The 18,145-nt window shown below is 40.1% G+C and overlaps 1 protein-coding gene across 2 annotated transcripts in view; it reads left to right on the top strand.

Moving 5' to 3' along the window:
* The window catches only part of dennd1b (DENN/MADD domain containing 1B), a 252,123-nt gene extending 237,173 nt beyond the window's left edge, over positions 1 to 14,950 (top strand). For both annotated transcript variants that reach the window (XM_057840683.1, XM_057840682.1), the window contains 3 exons: positions 5,285 to 5,367; positions 5,830 to 6,052; positions 6,267 to 14,950. In XM_057840683.1, the coding sequence (XP_057696666.1) occupies positions 5,285 to 5,367; positions 5,830 to 6,052; positions 6,267 to 6,971 (1,011 nt within the window). In that variant the 3' untranslated portion in view covers positions 6,972 to 14,950. The remainder of the gene's footprint in view (positions 1 to 5,284; positions 5,368 to 5,829; positions 6,053 to 6,266) is intronic.
* The last annotated feature ends 3,195 nt before the right edge of the window (positions 14,951 to 18,145 follow it).

Here is an 18,145-nt window from a genome sequence, read left to right as displayed (position 1 = left end):
GGCCGAGTTAGAAGATTAATTTTGGTTTTGAATAAGGGCTTGGCTGCACAGCTCAGTAGTGGCTCCTTTTTTGTAGTACTCTCTCCAATAGGGGTTTTTATCTCTTGGGTGTGGGAATGTAAATAGGCGACTTTCGAGCATGTTAGGTTCTAATGAGATGATTAAAGAGGAGGATCTGCCACCACCCTGACCTGCACACAGTCCGAGTTGCGTGACGTCCGAGTTGCGCTAGATTGCGAGGGCCCGTTCAGTCCTGCTTGCAGGCCTAGTTATTATTATTCTTCTTTCTTCATGGCAAATGAAAATGGCCAATTTGGAGGCCTGAACATGCACGAAAAGTCACCAAAATTTGCACATACGTGCAGATTCGCGTAAATTTCGATAATCTTGCGTCGTTTTGAAAAAATGTCAAAAAATGGCTCAGTGGCGCCCCCTTGACCCTTAAAATTTTCAAAAAGGCCTCTCCTCTCAGGTTTTCAACGTAGAGCAATGAAATTTGGGGAGTAGATACCTTATGCCTAACTGTTCAAAAAAGCCTCTTGCACCCATATTCCAAATCCAACAGGAAATCGGGTATTTTGGATCGAATGTGAAATTTTTTCGGTTCACAGTTGGAGTTTACGTTTGGAGGCTTGAACATGCACGAAAACTCACCAAAATTTGCACATACATTCAACTTTGCGTAAATTTTGATAATCTACAAAAAAATTTAACAAAATGGCTCAGTGGCGCCCCCTTGAAATTTTCAAAAAGGCCTCTCCTATTAGGTTTTTTCAACATAGAACAATGAAATTTAGTGAGTCGATACATTGTACAAAACTGCTCCAAAAAGTCTCTTGCACCCATATTCCAAACCCAACAGGAAGCTGGAAATTTTGGGTCAAATGCGAAATTTTATCGATTTACATTTGAGACCTTGTCGCTGAAGGATAAAGTTGGATCGTCTTCAAAATTGGTCAGACTATTCAGGAGACCTATGAGATCTTAAGTTTTCAAAATGGTGTGTTTTCATTCAAGGGTCTGGCCTGGGCGTGGTCCCAAAGTCGGCCATTTTTAGGCAAAATACCAAATTCAGAAAATGATTAAAAACTCCGTGATCCAACGTTCAATCTTTTTCATTTTTAGCATGTTTATGAGATATCCCAGCCTGAACACGACTGCATTGAAATATTACCCATTAGGCCTGGCGCCCCTAGTGGAAACAGGAAATGGCCTTCTTTATGAGACAGGCTCCTCCTCCAAGGGAAAAAAATCTATTGACCTCAAACCTGTTTCAGGGGAGCCTCAAGACATGTGTTCAGGTGCCTGATGAAAAATATTGAGTTTTCGTTGAAGCGGAGAGGTCCAAACTGGAAGTGAAAATGACCGTCAACAATTTGTCTCGCCAAAAACTTTGAACAGTCATAACTCGGCAGATATGCAACATATCTGCGCCAAACTTTCCGTGATTGTTGAGAGTCATACCCTGAAGGTTCTTGTAGGGGTCATTTGCATCAACTCTACAGTGCCAACTAGTGGCGACAGAAAGAAGTTTTAAAAAAGGCCTTTCCTATTGGGTTTTTTCAACATAGAGCAAGGAAATTTGGGGAGTAGATACCTTATGCAAAACTGCTCCAAAAAGTCTCTTGCACCCATATTCCAAATCCAACAGGAAATCGGGTATTTTGGATCGAATGTGAAATTTTCATGGGTTCACAGTAAGAGTTAACATTTGGAGGCTTGAACATGCACGAAAACTCACCAAATTTTGCACATACATGCGGCTTTGTGTGGATTTCGATAATCTTGCAACATTACAAAAAAATGTAACAAAATGGCTCAGTGGCGCCCCCTTGAATTTTTCAAAAAGGCGTTTCCTATTAGGTTTTTTTAACGTAGAGCAATGAAATTTGGGGAGTCGATACCTTGTGCAAAACTGCTCCAAAAAGTCTCTTGCACCCATATTCCAAACCCAACAGGAAATCGGGTATTTTGGATCGAATGTGAAATTTTTATCAATTAACAGGGTGCACATTTGAGACCTTGTCACAGAGGGAATCAATTGGATCATCTTCAAAATTGGTTAGACAATTCAGGAGACCTATGAAATCTAAACTTTTCAAAATGGTGTGTTTTCATTCATGGGTCTGACCTGGGCGTGGTGCCAAAGTCGGCCATTTTTTCGGCAAAATGACAAATTCAGTAAAGGACTAATAGCTCCTTGAAACAACGTTCAATCTTTTTCATATCTGGCATGTATGTGCGGGATCCCACCCTGAACACGAGTGCATTGAAATATTACTCATTAGGCCTAGCGCCCCCTAGTGGGAACAGGAAATGCCTTTTTTACGAAACAGGCTCCTCCTCCAAGGAAAAAAAAATCTATTCACCTCAAACCTGCATCAGGGGAGCCTGAAGACGTGTTCAGGTGCCTGATGAAAAATACTGAGGTTTGGTTGAAGCAGAAGGGTCCAACAGGAGAAGTAAAAATGACTGAAGCCATTTCGTCTCACCACAAGTTTTGAACAGTCATAACTTCTACAACATATCTGCGCCAAACATATCGTGCTTGTTGAGTCATAGTCTGAAGGGTCCTGTAGGGGTCATTTGCATCAACCCTACAGCGCCAACTAGTGGCAATAGAAAGTCACTCATTTTTTAAAATATATGTCCAGTTCTTTTCAGGTTGGTCATTGTAGTTTCAAGACCTTTTAAAATACTTATTTTACGGCCCATGTCCACATGTCTCTGTCTGTTGCTGTGATGACCCTTTATTCGCTCCTTTTTTGTAGTCCTCTGTCCAATAGGGGTTTTTATCTCTTAGGTGTGTGAATGTAAAGAGGCAACTTTCGCGCATGTTAGGTTCTAATGAGATGATTAGAGAGGACGATCTGCCACCACCCTGACCTGCACACTGTCCGAGTTGCATGACGTCCGAGTTGCGCTAGATTGCGAGGGCCCGTTCAGTCCTGCTTGCAGGCCTAGTTGATATTTGTTATCTTGCCACATAACGGTTCTATTGATATCTCACAGTCCCTTAGTATTATAATTCTCTTTAAGAGCATTCAGGACGTACAGTACCAGATATTTTTCCTATCCATCAAAATAAAATGTACTTGATTTTGTTATTGCTTTGTAGTCCATGTATTGGGATACACGTGTATCATAATACGCATTGTATCATGACACTTACAGTTGTGGTCAAAAGTTTACATACACTTGTGAAGAACATAATGTCATGGCTCTCTTGAGTTTCCAGTTATTTCTACAACTCTGATTTTTCTCTGATAGAGTGATTGGAACAGATATTTCTTTGTCACAAAAAACATTCATGAAGTTTGGTTCTTTTAGGACTTTATTATGGGTGAACAGAAAAAAGTGATCAAATCTGCTGGGTGAAAAATATACATACAGCAGCGCTAATATTTGGTAACATGTCCCTTGGCCATTTTCACTTCAATTAGGCGCTTTTGGTAGCCATCCACAAGCTTCTGGCAAGCTTCTGGTTGAATCTTTGACCACTCCTCTTGACAGAATTGGTGCAGTTCAGTTAAATTTGATCGCTTTCTGACATGGACTTGTTTCTTCAGCATTGTCCACAAGTTCTCAATGGGGTTTAAGTCAGGACTTTGGGAAGGCCATTCAAAAACCTTAATTCTAGCCTGATTTAGCCATTCCATTACCACTTTTGATGTGTGTTTGGGGTCATTGTCCTGTTGGAACAACCAACTGCGCCCAAGACCCAATCTTCGGGCTGATGACGTTAGGTTATCTTGAAGAATTTGAAGGTAATCCTCCTTCTTCATTATCCCATTTACTCTCTGTAAAGCACCAGTTCCGTTGGCAGCAAAACAGCCCCACAGCATAATACTACCATCACCGTGCTTGACGGTAGGCATGGTGTACTTGGGGTTAAAGGCCTCACCTTTTCTCCTCCAAACATATTGCTGGGCATTGTGGCCAAACAGCTCAATTTTTGTTTCGTCTGACCACGGAACTTTCCTCCAGAAGGTCTTATCTTTGTCCTTGTGATCAGTAGCAAACTTCAGTCGAGCCTTAAGGTGCCGTTTTTGGAGCAAGGGCTTTCTTCTTGCACGGCAGCCTCTCAGTCCATGGAAATGCAAAACACGCTTGACTGTGGACACTGACACCTGTGTTCCAGCAGCTTCTAATTCTTGGCAGATCTGCTTTTTGGTGATTCTCGGTTGAATCTTCACCCTCCTGACCAATTTTCTAACAGCAGCAGGTAATGCGTTTTCTTCCTGATCGTGGCAGTGACAAAACAGTGCCATGCACTTTATACTTACAAACAATTGTTTGCACTGTTGCTCTTGGGACCTGCAGCTGCTTTGAAATGGCTCCAAGTGACTTTCCTGACTTGTTCAAGTCAATGATTCGCTTTTTCAGATCCATGTATGTATATTTTTGACCCAGCATATTTGATCACTTTTTCTGTTAACCCATAATAAAGTCATAAAAGAACCAAACTTCATGAATGTTTTTTGTGACAAAGAAGTATCTGTTCCAATCACCCTATCGGAGAAAAATCAGAGTTGTAGAAATAACTGGAAGCTCAAGAGAGCCATGACATTATGTTCCTCACAAGTGTATGTAAACTTTTGACCACAAATGTATATCATGATACATACTGTATCATGACGTTCGCGATACACAGCCCAACTCAAAACAGGTAAAAAAAAAAAAAAAGCTAAAAGAAGGGGCGAACACGACCGACCTCACACACACACACACAAAAAAAAAAGTTTTCAAAAAGACGTCTATATGCGAGGAATGTCAATTAGAAGGTGAGCAGTGATGGCGGAAAAAGAGTGCATGCACTGGCGGGGATGCAGGAACATGTGCATGGTGGTGGAGGCCATGTTAATAAGTGGCCCGCGGCAGATGGGGAGTGCCCCGTGTTGCTGTGTAAAGCTGCTGTCTCTTCTTGAACCTGCACATTAAACATGTTACACAGGTGGCTTATTAGACCCGCTGTGTCACTAAACGGCACCACATACTGATCATTCAGCACTTTGCTCTGACAAATACCATGTGCATAGATGTTACGACGCGATCGTTAATGCACTTAAACTGGCCTGCTCTCAGAAACGACTTGCTGCTTAATTTGATAAAATACTTCTAAACATTCTCATCTCCAGACCCCAGTTTGACTAATAAAGTCTCAACTCTTAGGGTTCTGGTCCAATAAAACAAGTGTTGTCCCTCGAGGACTCGCCTGCTATCTTTCTCTAATCGTCGTCTATTTCATACTGTTGCATTTCTTTTGTATTTTTCTTATTCACAGCAAAACTTCAAGTCCCCTATGCACACGGGCCCTCAAGAGCTCGGCTACGGTCTGGATGACGACGAGCTGGACACTGCTAGCAAGTAAGTGCTTTAAAATGGGAATTGATGCGCAAGGCAAGTTATGTTTTTTTAAGTCATGGGTATACTGCCTCCAAGTGGACATTAATGGTAAAACCAAGGTCATTGAAACACTACAGTGAACGCACCGGTAAAGACAAAAACATCTTTCAAGTTAGATTTTTGTACTGGTTAAACCTAAAGTTGGCATGTTGATTCAAAAATTATTATTACAATATTTTTTTAAACTTAATAGTCTTAAATAAACATTGCAGTCATGGCTGTTTCTTCCATGCCTTCCGTATATTTGATTTATTTATATATGGCTGAAAACATAGACAAGACTGAAAAAGCAGTTTCTGCTCTTGCACTCCTCTTTAAAAGAAACTGCTGTATTTTAAGCCAAAAAACTGTTGTGTTTGATAGAACAATATGTCTATATGCTGCCATATATGCTCTCTCACAAATGTCATGTTTCCTATATAGGATCTCCTCAGAGGACAGTGGCGATGTTCCTTCATATGCGGAGGACAGCGATGACTCCTACTCTTTAGAGCTGGACATGGATACTTCTCAGTCAGGCAAGATGAACCTGCTGGAGGAGATCCTGGACTCTCTGAACACCACCACGATAGAGCAAGGCAAGCTCAGTGCTGCCAAGAGCCTTGACTTCTTTAGGTCCTTTGAGGAACTGGACTACCAGGCCCCGGTATGGGACACAATGTATATAAAGTGAACACACCCATCTTGAATTGTTAGGTTGTTGTTTTTTTTTTTTTTTTTTACCGAATGATCTGTACTGTATGTACGTATAGCGAGAGTAAGATTAATAATTCTAAACGTCTCATTGCCATGTCTGTGTTCGAATACAAAGGTCTTGTTTCAAATTTAAAGCATAATATCTCCTATCTGTCAATTTTCAGAGCAAGGGTAAAGCCACCGTTGACTTTCAGCCGTCACAGGAAAGCAGTTGTGGTGGAGGGGGAGACCAGGGGGGCTGGAACATGGGTCAGGATGACAGCGCGGTCCATGGTAAACACCTCCCACCGTCCCCACGCAGGCAGCCCAACAAGAGCAGCCTGAAGAAACCTCCCGTACCCCCTGTCCCTGTGACAGATGAGCAGCTCACTGCCCATCCCCTACCTCCAGGAAGCAAGCAAGCAGGAGACCGCTTTTCCTATTCACCCTCGACATTTCATCGAATCACACCCACAACGCCCTCTCCAACTTTGTCTCACGCGTCTTCACTCCCCAACTATTCTCCACTGCCAGCGGCCCGCGCTCGGACCGTTTCCGAGCCCCGAGCAAGCCCTGAGCCCCCTCCCGCCCAGAACCCGACCGGCTCTACCGGGATTTTGAGAAGGAAAGTGCTGTCTAAGGAGACGGTGAGGCACTACAAGGAGAAATCTCTGCAGAGGCTGGGAAGCAAGGAGGGGAAAGCTAGGAACAGCCAATCTGTGCAGGTTCCCTGGGAGAAAGATTACAAGGAGGGACTACCGGCTATGCAGGATCAAGGCCTCCTGGAGGAGATCGAGAGCATGTGCTGCGTCGGGCCTGTCCTCCACAGCGGCCTGCAGCTGTCGCAGGTTCACTGCAACAATCACAGCAAAGCCACAGAGCACTCTTAACTTTCTACCAGATGGTATTACTCTCGAAATCTGCTACAACCTGCCACGGATGCATTCCATGTCAACACCAGGAAATCTTGCAGGCAGAGAAATGTGAGGACCTGCAGGTGGAACTTGGGGGAATAAAACAGGAAAAACTGCAGGACACTCTTACCCAGGGACAACTCATGTAAGAAGATATTGGCAATACACTCTACAGGTGCATCCAAAAAAATATTTATTCCAGTAGTTTAACTCAAAAAGAAAATCTAATTTGTCAGTGTCAGAGAATGAATTAATTGGAAAATTCACTCCCATCCTTTTGGAATCCTGAAATTAATATCAGCCGTTAGTACCAAGAACTTTGGATATCAATAATTCCAAACAGCTATCTTGGTGCCAAGAAATATGTTGAAGTGATTTGAGGATTAGTCAGTGGAGTTAATTTCAACAAATTACGTGCAGTTTGTCAGTTAATTGTTAGTTTCAGGGCTCCGGAGAGCTAAGCGAAGGTGAGTCAATGGTACCGGCTTAGCATGCCAATAAAAAACAACATTAACAGATTTAACATGATCAAATAAATTAAAAATGAAGGTCATTTTTCGAAATACCCATGCCTCCAAAATAATGTCACACCAAACTGCCGTAATTCATTTCATTTTCTTCGATGTGTAATGTGACCACAATAGAGAGGAGTGCTTAAACTCCACTCATGATCAGTCTGCTGGGGAGTCCCTTTTGTTCCCACAAAAAAAAAATTCAGCGGTGAAAAAACCGATGTGATATCACTCTGCCCTGTTTGCTTAGACCCCTAGTTCCCTGCAGATCTGCTGCATTACAAATGTTGCTGTTCATTCTACAATGACACGCAATGGTAAGTTTTAATAACTTTATCCAGAAAACATAGCCAACACAATTCATTGCATGGGTCATCTGTGAGCCCTAAAACTAACAAAATTGCACAAAATTTGTTGAAATCAACGCCACCGACTAATTAAACCCCCATTAGCTGGAAGATTAAGCCTCATATAAAAAATCCTGAACTTCTGCTTTAAGCAGCAAAACCAAAATTTAAAAAAAACTGAAGAAGAAAAAGATGTTAGGCAGAAAGATTTAATTGATGAAAAAGCTCTTCATTATCTAAATTAACATCATCAACATGCTGAGTTGCATCTTCCTCATTTATATGCAACCGACCTTCAAAACTCCATGTCACAGTCCCACTGGTGTGGTCAAAGCATATCTAACACAACAAAAAACACTTAACATCAGGTGACTACAATTACAAAAGAAGAAAAAATAACATCAACTTTAATTAATGCTTGCAGCAGACAGTCCTCTGTAGGTCCCAGTAGTAACTAAAGGCTGATTGCTGTCAGTGCTTCCCTAGCATACCGGCCTCGTCTCAGCATACTGTTTATGTCAGTTGGTTTTAAATCTTTAAAACCACTCATGGTTAGCCTTTACTTGCTCCTATATGATCACCCCAAGCATTCAATGGAATCTACATTGGCGATAAAATTCTGAGTGCTAAATGAAAACAACTAGCCGTGCGTCAGTGCTAGCATAGCAACAAACTGGATATCTGTCCTTTTTACTACTGTCTCACAAACAACAGTAAGCCTGAAATAGTTCTTCTGTAATGGCATCAAGCATCAGACGGAGCCCCGTTCGCCAATAAAATCGCCAGAATGTTTAATAAAGTCTGACGAAGCAGCGCCCGGCCTCAAAGCAAAGTGAGATGAATAACAACGCTACAACAAGAAAGCATGAAGTTTGGTAGCCCATAAAAAACTATAAAGATCTCACTCCATTGTTAAAGGGAACCACGGATAGAAAGACTTGTAGTTCTTAAACGTTATCATGAGTTAAAACGATTTGATATTAAAACCCCTCTTGATGTTTTTGTTGTTATACAATTTGTAAAATTTGTCAAACTAGTAGGTCACCACTGTTTTGACGTTGCAGGGCGGTGACGTCACTGAGTTACGCTGCCGCGATTCCAAACTTCCACAGTATATCTCTAGCAACATAAACACGTCATCTGTTCAGCTCTTTCAATTTGAACCCCGGAGGAACATTAATGAGCATGACAGCAATGTCAATATTTCACAAAATGCGCAGCAAAAGCAAAACAAACAGGAAAGACGGTATGAGACGAGACAAGAGTAGGACAAAACCGGTGTTCTGCCAAAATGTGCTACACTGGCGAATTGTCTACACGAAGCGAATTTGACAAAGTACTACCGTGCGCTTTCAGCTTCTTTTGTTGAAATGCATACAGACAGAACATACTAAAGATGCCTTAAGAAAATACTTAAACGTAGTAATATCAAATAAGGCTGGTTTAAATACGCTATGTGATTAATGTGGTCAACAGATCAACAATCTGCTTTTAAGCTACCACAAGAAAACGCAATGTTTAAAAGTATGAGAGGGAAACAGATGCAAAAAGTATTTTGAGGCAATGAAAAGGTAATAAAAGACTCAATAAAATCACGAATAGTAAGTACTCGCCGCTTTTAACCGTTTTGCGTATGTGTTGGACGTCTCGTCGTGTTGTAGGAATTGCAGAACACCGGAAGTGTTCGTCCAGTCACGGTGACAAACTACGTCATCACCCCGAGCGTCCATTGCGCACATAAAACATAGCGCCCTCCGTTGGTCAAAACTAGACTAAATTTTGTAATTTTTAAATCGATGGCAATATTTTATCTGCTTCTAATAACATATTTTAGTAAGAAAGAACAATTGTGGCTTATTAGAGCCTACAAGTCTTTATAAGTTCTAGGTTCCCTTTAAAGCTGTAAGATTCAACGGGAGACAAAATGTTGAAACTTATAGCCCAAAATATACAGTACATTTAGGCTACTTGCGTGTTTAGGAAATCTTGATGAGATTGACTTTTTGAATTGATCTACTGTAATGAATAGCATTTTTTATCCAATTCAAATTGATTGAGAAGCACCATTTTATGAACAGAAATATTGGAACACCAATAGATCTACAGAAAGTGGAACAAAGTATACGGTAATCAATCCCTACTTATTCCTATGAAGCTATTCACTAAATGGCAGAGTGTAAATGAACTTCTATCCGTTCATCCATAAGATCATCCCAAAGGTTTTCCAGCCAGGTCTTGTCACATCAAACACATCACTGTCATGCTGAAAACAACATGTTTGGAAGCAGAAAAACGGGAGCCCTTTGGTGGACTAGCATCCGTGGTCGTACCCATGTTGGAATGTTTTTTTTTGTTTTTTTTTTTGTTAAACAGAAGGAACCTCGCATTGTCAAGTCAGGTCCTCACATTTCATTTAAGCAAAGGACATTTTGCACTTTTTGATAAGCCCCCTGTTGACAAGTATTTTAACAAATACCAACAAAAAGAAACTCAACAGTTCTCATGAGCCTTCAGAAGTGATTTGACACCGTTCCTATCACCATGCCTTAAATGGACATGTCATTTGTTCCTGTGTGGATTCCCTCATTATGTCTACCATCTGTCCGATTGGAGACGTGACTGGTACTTAAGCCGTGGATGGACACAATACGTCGTGTGTTTTAAGCTGCTCTTCACAAGTGGCATTCTACGTAATTAAGTGGCCACGTAGATACTCCGAAGGGAAGTCCAAATGTTAATTTTTTTTTTCTTCTTCTTCTTTCCCCCCTCATCCCATATGATCTCTTTTGTGCTGTACTGATCATTTATTTGTCTTTTGTGCTTCTCTCTCTCTATAGAAAACTGTTTGAGCACTTATACAACATCCTTAAGATTCAGAAAAAGGTACAAGCGCTAGTTTGCTAGTTTCTATTAGAGTGATCCCTCGGTACTTTGCGCCCTCAGTCCATTGTGGATTTTCTTTTCAATTAAAAAATAAATACAGATTAGCCGTCCCGAGCCGATCATGTAGTCTCACTCTCCCTCCTGCTGCTCTTTGTTGGTCAGGCAATATGCTGGAGTTCCTTCTTAAAGTTAACAATGATTGACAGATGTTTAATGTTTGATATTGCCACAGATGCCTGAAATCCAAAGCGTTAAAGCGCCGCATGCGTCAAACATTGTTTAACTTGTTAAACAGTTGCCGTGGCAACTCATTGTGTGTAAGTGAGCAGCTTGAGCGGATTTGAGTGGACTCACTCAATAAAGCTGTTAAGGAGTGTGCGAGCAAGGTGGGATCCCAAAGCAGACAAGCCAGGTCGTGATGAGTAAAAATTTATTGGCGACACAAGAAGGGATGTTAATAGTGCGAGAGCCAAGGCAGAGGGCGGGTGATGTTCGGCTCAGAGTAGTTTAGCCGGCGGGAGATGATGAGGCTCGGAAGGAGGCAGACAGGGCATCCGACAATCGGCATGGATAAGACAGGTCCTGGGGCAAGAGCAAATATAAAGTCATAAACCGGTAATAAAAACGATGTATCCAAGAATGCGAGAGGCAGTTGATGGAAGGAACCAGACGGGTTGATCGGGCGGCGAGGTGGCGGCGTCCACTCGCTTTTAAAGATGGCTGATTGTTATTGCCCGCACCTGTGGCCGCTTCACCCGTCAGGTGTCCCAACCTGAAATCAGATAAAAACATGCCCACTTGCCCAAGGTGGGTCAGGTCTCAGGAGGGAGGGGCAGAGGCCCTAACAGAGGCATTTAATAGAGACTAGCATTTTTTCTACTTTATTGTTTTTTTTAAACAATTAGATGGAATATTACCATGTTTAAAACTTATCATAATTACTACATTTGAAGTGCTTAAAAACCATTTATTGAAATATCTATATGGCGGAAAACACTCAGGTGACTTGAACGTCCGCTCTGATACCCCCAATTTGGCCAGATTTCAAAATTGTCCTATATGCATGTGTGATACATCATTGGAAAACTTAAAATCTCAATTTTCTGGGGGAAGAAAACATTTGGACAGGAGGGCATTTAAAAAAAAAAATTTAAACCCTAACTTGAGGTAAGAGCATTAGAGATCATAATTAAAGACACCGTGATTTTAACGAGATATTATCGTGTACTTACCTTGTTTCGATCCAAAAACTCTGTGTAGCATGTCTCACTGAGTGTCAAGACACAGATGTGAATGGCCACAGCCGGACTTTTTGGGGATTTTAGGGGTGAAACACGGTAATAACGGGTCGCAATGCAGAAATCGCAGACATCAAGGAGTGGTCGAGATTTTCTTTTTCAAATATTTACCCTTTTAAATGTTTTTTTTTTTTTTTTTTTTTTTTCCATTTGTCTTTGTTTGGATCAATTATTCATCTAAAATATCGGGGGAAATTCGACAGTAACAAAACAAAAATACAATCAAGCGAGTTATGAGATAGCTATCCGTGCCCTATTTACAGACACCATTTTTTTTCATTGTGATGTAATTTGTTTAAAAGTTTAAAATATGTGAGTGAAAAATTATATAAAGTCTTTTTTTAAAAACTAAATATTAGAGATCAATGATTCTAAACTAAAAAATGATTGACACTTCAAATAATAAATATAATCACTTCTTTTTATGGCTGGGTTGAAACAAAAGCAGTTGCGCAGTGTCTGTAAACGGGGGTCAGAAAAACTAAAAATAGTTTGGGGGCTTAATGCACCATGAAACTGCTATGGCAGCATATAAACATTGTTTTCTATCAAACACGACAGTTCTTTTAGCATAAAATACGGCAGTTTATTTTAACCAGGGGTGTCAGCCTTGTCTGTGTTTTCCACCGTATACATAAAAAAAAAATAATAATAATACTTTGTCACTGAAAAGTGACAGAACATGTCTTATATGTATCTCTTTCCAATGCTAAATCTGAATGAATACATTGAACACACACAAAAAAAAAATTTGGGGGCGTTACTTAGCCATTTTTGACTTATCGCTGCGGGTTCCAGTCCCCATTAACCACGAAAAACGAGGGATCACTGTATTGTGACAACTGCACCTTGTACTAGTGCATGAACCTCACGTTGGATATCAAGGATTTGGAATAAATGCAACGACGGCTTTCCAAATCTCTCAGCTTCCAGTCGCACACTGATAGTGGCATGTATGATTGTAACATAGCTCAGACTGTAAGCACACACACGTGACGTGTTAAGTCTGACTCTCCTGTGGAGAGAAATGCTGCGTGCAGAGGCCCAAACAGAAAAAAAAGCTTTCCCCTGTGCTCGGTTTGGTGCTATGCCCGTTATTGTTGTGATTTAGAGCAGACGCCAGTCAGCCTGGCACTTTAACAGCAGCCGTTTTTCTGTTTGCCGCCACTGCCCCGTTTATGCTTTGCTCATAAAGTGGCTGGTGAGCATTGAAACCGGCAGGCGTCGGTAGTCGTAACTCCCAAAAAAGGAAAACTCCAGAACCGACTCTGCGGCGGCACTACTCATTGACACGCATTAAAACACATCGTGACTATGCAAACATTTCCAGCTTGAAAGGTAATATGTTTATGACTTGAAAAAAAAAATTAACAATCAAGTTAGTTTCTAATGGGAATAAGCCACATGTCGAGTGTGTGTCTGTGTGTTCAACAGTCTGCGGTGTGCCTTATGAGATAGGTACGGTATTGAGGAGAAAGTATGCAATGTTAAATCGTAATGTGGTCCTTTCATTGTTTCATGAGTAAAAGAAAAACAATTTGAGCGTCTTTGTGACCAAATGACCTGAAGTGAACTCAGGCAATTTCAGACAGGAGGCAACTCCTGCCATTTTAGTGCTTTTTTATTTTTGGTTTTATGTCTTCTGTTAGATAGTTTTTTTTTATTATTCCATTAGTTTAAGACTTGTTGAAACATTGTTGTTTAATACTTTGGTCAAAATTTTAAAAGGCATTAAAATGCTTTCTCAGAGGACTTCAGAATGAAAAACTGATAAAATATTTTCAGCTGACTAGACATGTATTTTTCTTGAATATATTTTACATAAATAATATATAATTGGTGTTGTGTATTGTAAATGACACCCAATTTGAATGTTTTAGATATTATTTTTGAGATACTAATTCATTAAAAAGACAATACAATAATTGTAAAATGTTTGGCCAACAGTCCAGTGCTCTTGTTTCTGCATGAATGTTTAGTACTTTAATTCAACCAAACTTTCCTCTTATTACAGGGTGGGGCAGAGCAACTTGCTTATTTAAATTTGCCGCCCTGAAGCGATGGTTGCTCTACGGATGGTAGGGATGGACTAATTTCAGAGAGTGGGGCTTAAAGTTTGGTTCTTAATGTGTGTTATTTATTTTGTGTGTTTTTTTTTCAGGAACCCTAGTGAGCATCATGGAGTGGCTGAAGTTGACGCGCACTTTCGCTGCTGAGGCATTTTTTTTCAAGCGGTCGCTGAATCGTAGCAATGCAACGTGCATTCCGTAGTCATTTCAATATGGCCCCCGGTTCGACACCAATCTGGTTCAGTGTTAGCAGGAAACGCTAATTGATCATGTAGACATAACGGTCAGATGTCACTGATACTGCCTGTTCATTTTCTTCAAAAAACCATGGGCCAATTATGCCAACTCATGATGGTGACCACAAAACAGTTACACCTAGTGCGTGTAGAGGACGTTGATGAAGTTCTCTGGGGTTTTAAGGACTCCAATAGCGCATGTTTTGCTTATTTACAGATCCCGAAAGATAGAAGTGAGCCTCATCACTGAAGAAAATAAGTGTGTTGTCAGGCAAGCCCAAAAGCGCCTCACATGCATTTTCACGAGCAATAAAATCACGTGGATTAAGAAGTTCCTGCACCATAGCTAATTTATAGGATGAAATTTGAATTCTTCATGGAAGATTTTTGTCACAGAACGAGCAGACAACCCAAGAGCAGATGCGTGTTTGCGGGCAGACCGGCGGGGAGATCTCAAAACAGACTGTCTCACCGCGCCATTGTTTTGGGGTGACCTTGCTGTTCGTGGGAGGCCATGTTTCTTTTCGACTGCTCGCCAGGAACACGACCACGGGGGGTAATATTGAAATGTTTATGGAATACACGTTGCTTTCTGACGATTGAGCGACCGCTTGAAAAAAAATGCCTCAACGGCGAAAGCGCTTTCAAACTTCATCCACTCCATGATGCTCACTGCGGTTCCTGAAAAATAAACACAAAATAAATAACGCGCGTTGAGGACCAAACTTTAAGCCCCACCCTCTCAAATAAGTCCATCCCTACCATGCTCAGAGCAACCATCGCTTCAGGGCGCCAAATTTAAATAAGCAAGTTGCTATGCCCCACCCTGTATTTTGACAGACATGGTTGATTCATAATTATTGTTAGTATATACTGTCCCCAAAATATAAAAATGATATATATATATATATATATATATATATATATATATATATATATATACATACATACATGTAATATTTGGCTTGGCCTTGTGTTGGATTGCAATGTAATATTTGATTTGAAAACGTCATCTGCCTTGTAGGAAAATATATTTTTTACATTTATTGGCTGCTGTAAATAAACCATAGAGAAGAAATACATAAGCGGATAACTACTGCTGTGAGTAACGTGAAAAACAATGGTGACTGTTTACACTAATGTACAATGATGACGACCGTACAGTGAGGGAATTCACATGTCAGAATGGATCAGAAGAGACCTCTTGGTGCTTGTTGCTATTCTGCCAGCAGCTGAATGTGATAATGTGGTATTACTGAGCGGAAACAGAAACATTTCATACTGTACTTTAACATCACTTTCCATAAAACAAAAGTATTTTAACATGCAACATCTGTGTAGCAGTAGCAGTATAAACATGAATCAACTCTTGATGGGTATTGTAGCGATTACGTTTTCTGGTACGTTTAGTTGGTGTGCGCATTTGCATGTTCTGCTCAAGCTCCTGAGGTATTGATGACAAACCTGGGTACAACTGCACATCTTGTATGCACTGTGAACTGAAATAAATACTCTTTAATGCAACGAGCAAATCGAGAGTCACCCACTTTTTTTTACATTAAACATATCGTAAACCTGATTTCCAGAGGAAGGCAAATGCTATTCCTTGCTTTCTCAAGTTACCACCACAATGAAGTGCAGCTACTTGTTTTTTTTTCCTTTCACTAATTTAAGTGCCGCTCGCTGTCTGTTCTCCATGTGACAGACTTGCTTTGTAGCTGTTCCTCCTAGCGACACTGTCCATGTGTGACTGAATGCTTTCATGTTTTTCAAACTTGTTCAATGCTTTTTGCCAGTTGCTAAAGCCATCATTCATTGAAGCATCACATCTGAGACGTTTGCCAAATACCTGACAAGCGAAGAGGAAAGCATATTTTTCAAAAACATTCTAACAATTTAAAGTTTTTTGAGCCAAATTGAGTGAGTGTGTAGTGCAACCGTTTTAACTTTTTCGCACCAAATAGAAGAAGAAACATCTCGAGATGTGACTGCAACTCACTCTTGTGTAGGGTATTTAAGCAAATGACAACACACATGGGAGTAGAGGAGCTCACCGAGAGAGCAGAAATTCAAAAGCATCACCATATTTGGTAGAGTGGGCACTCTACCTTTGCCTCCATGCCCCCTCTTCAAGTTAGCGCAAAATTACATTTCTAAACTCTGTGGCCTTTGACCTCATTACCATCACACTATAAAAAACAATTTTGGGGATAGTAATTCTGATCCATAGAAATTGTATAAATTATACTAAAAGTAAGGTAAGCAAGTCAACTGTATTAAATTGGTTAAAATTAAGTTTCTTTACCCAATTGTACTCAGTACTTACACTTGATAATATCTACCCAAAAATATTAGGTGTGTGCTCAAAGCTGCTCATGCGGCATCATGTCTTCGTTGAAACTGAAAGGAGGACCGTTTCATTTGGCGAGACACTCCAACTTGGATGGCATCGTACAGTAACAGGTACATGTTAACTTACTGTTTCTTTTAAAATTGACAATGCGAAAACATTAACAAGCCTAGTACGCTGCGTGTTAAGAAGCCTTATCAGTAAAAATATTTTTATTAGGGCTGTCAGAATTATCGCGTTTACGGGCGGTTATTTATTTTATTTTTTTTAATTAATCACGTTAAAATATTTGATGCAATTAACGCACATGCCCCGCTCAAACAGATTAAAATGACAGCACAGTGCAATGTCCACTTGTTACTTGTGTTACTTATGTTGTGTTACCTATGGTCTATTTTGACAGAATACTGTTTTTATGCATATATATATAGATATAGATATATAGAGAGACACATTTTTAACCTTTTAAATCATTGGAAATCATAATCTGAATTTGATACTGTTATGTAACCAATTCAGAAAAAAGGGTACTGTTATAAGACATAGTAGCTTCATTTTTTATTTTACGGTGTTGTTTTTGTATGGAGCTCAAATGGTTTGCTTTTCATACAGAAATGTTGCTAATGCGACCAAATGTTCACGACAAGTATTTTATTGAGACAGACATGAAAGGAAACTACAGCAAATTAGACATTTATGAAATAAATTAAAAATTGTACTACCGGATGTTATATTGATACACCGTACGTATGTAGTTACCGAAGAAAGGCACAAAATGACAAAACATTACATATATACATACAGATGTGGCACCACATTTCAGACACATTCAGAGGTGGGTAGAGTAGCCAAAACTTTTTACTCAAGAGTAGCATTACTTCTAAATATTACTCAAGTAAAAGTAGTCATCCAAAATTTTACTCAAGTACAATTGTATTCAGTGAAAAGAATACTCAAATAACGAGTAACATTGTAAGTAACTGCTTGCAATGTCTTAATTTTTTTTGTTTTAAATAATTATATTTTTTTCTCAGCACAACTTCATCTTTATTACCTGTTATTATTATACTTTACCATAGCCCGGTGGTCCCCAACCTTTTTGCAACAGACCGGTGTGATATGGGCCTTTTTTCACAAACCGGCAATGTGTGGCAGAAAATTACAGTCATAAAATAATACTACGGGGCTAAAAACGAACATTAAGTGCAGGGAAAATGTAACTCACCATACGCTAAATCAAACTTTTTTAACAGCGGCCTCTACTAAAACTTGACGGAAAATTTCCTTGTTCGCAGGCATTATGAGTTCTTCCCCAATCATGAAAGGTTTCTTGGCTTTAGCAATACGGTTTGCCAAGAGATATGATGCTCTCAGTGCATTCGCTTTTATTGCCTCGTTTGTAAGCTTTTAGCCATAAATTATGAAGAATGGACTTGGTTGTCGGCTCCTCTTCTG

The sequence above is a fragment of the Corythoichthys intestinalis genome, chromosome 7, assembly GCF_030265065.1.
Source record: "Corythoichthys intestinalis isolate RoL2023-P3 chromosome 7, ASM3026506v1, whole genome shotgun sequence".
Classification (NCBI taxonomy): Eukaryota; Metazoa; Chordata; class Actinopteri; order Syngnathiformes; family Syngnathidae; genus Corythoichthys; species Corythoichthys intestinalis.
The sequence above is the reverse complement of the archived record's forward strand: the minus strand, read 5'-3'. Positions and strand labels throughout refer to the sequence as shown.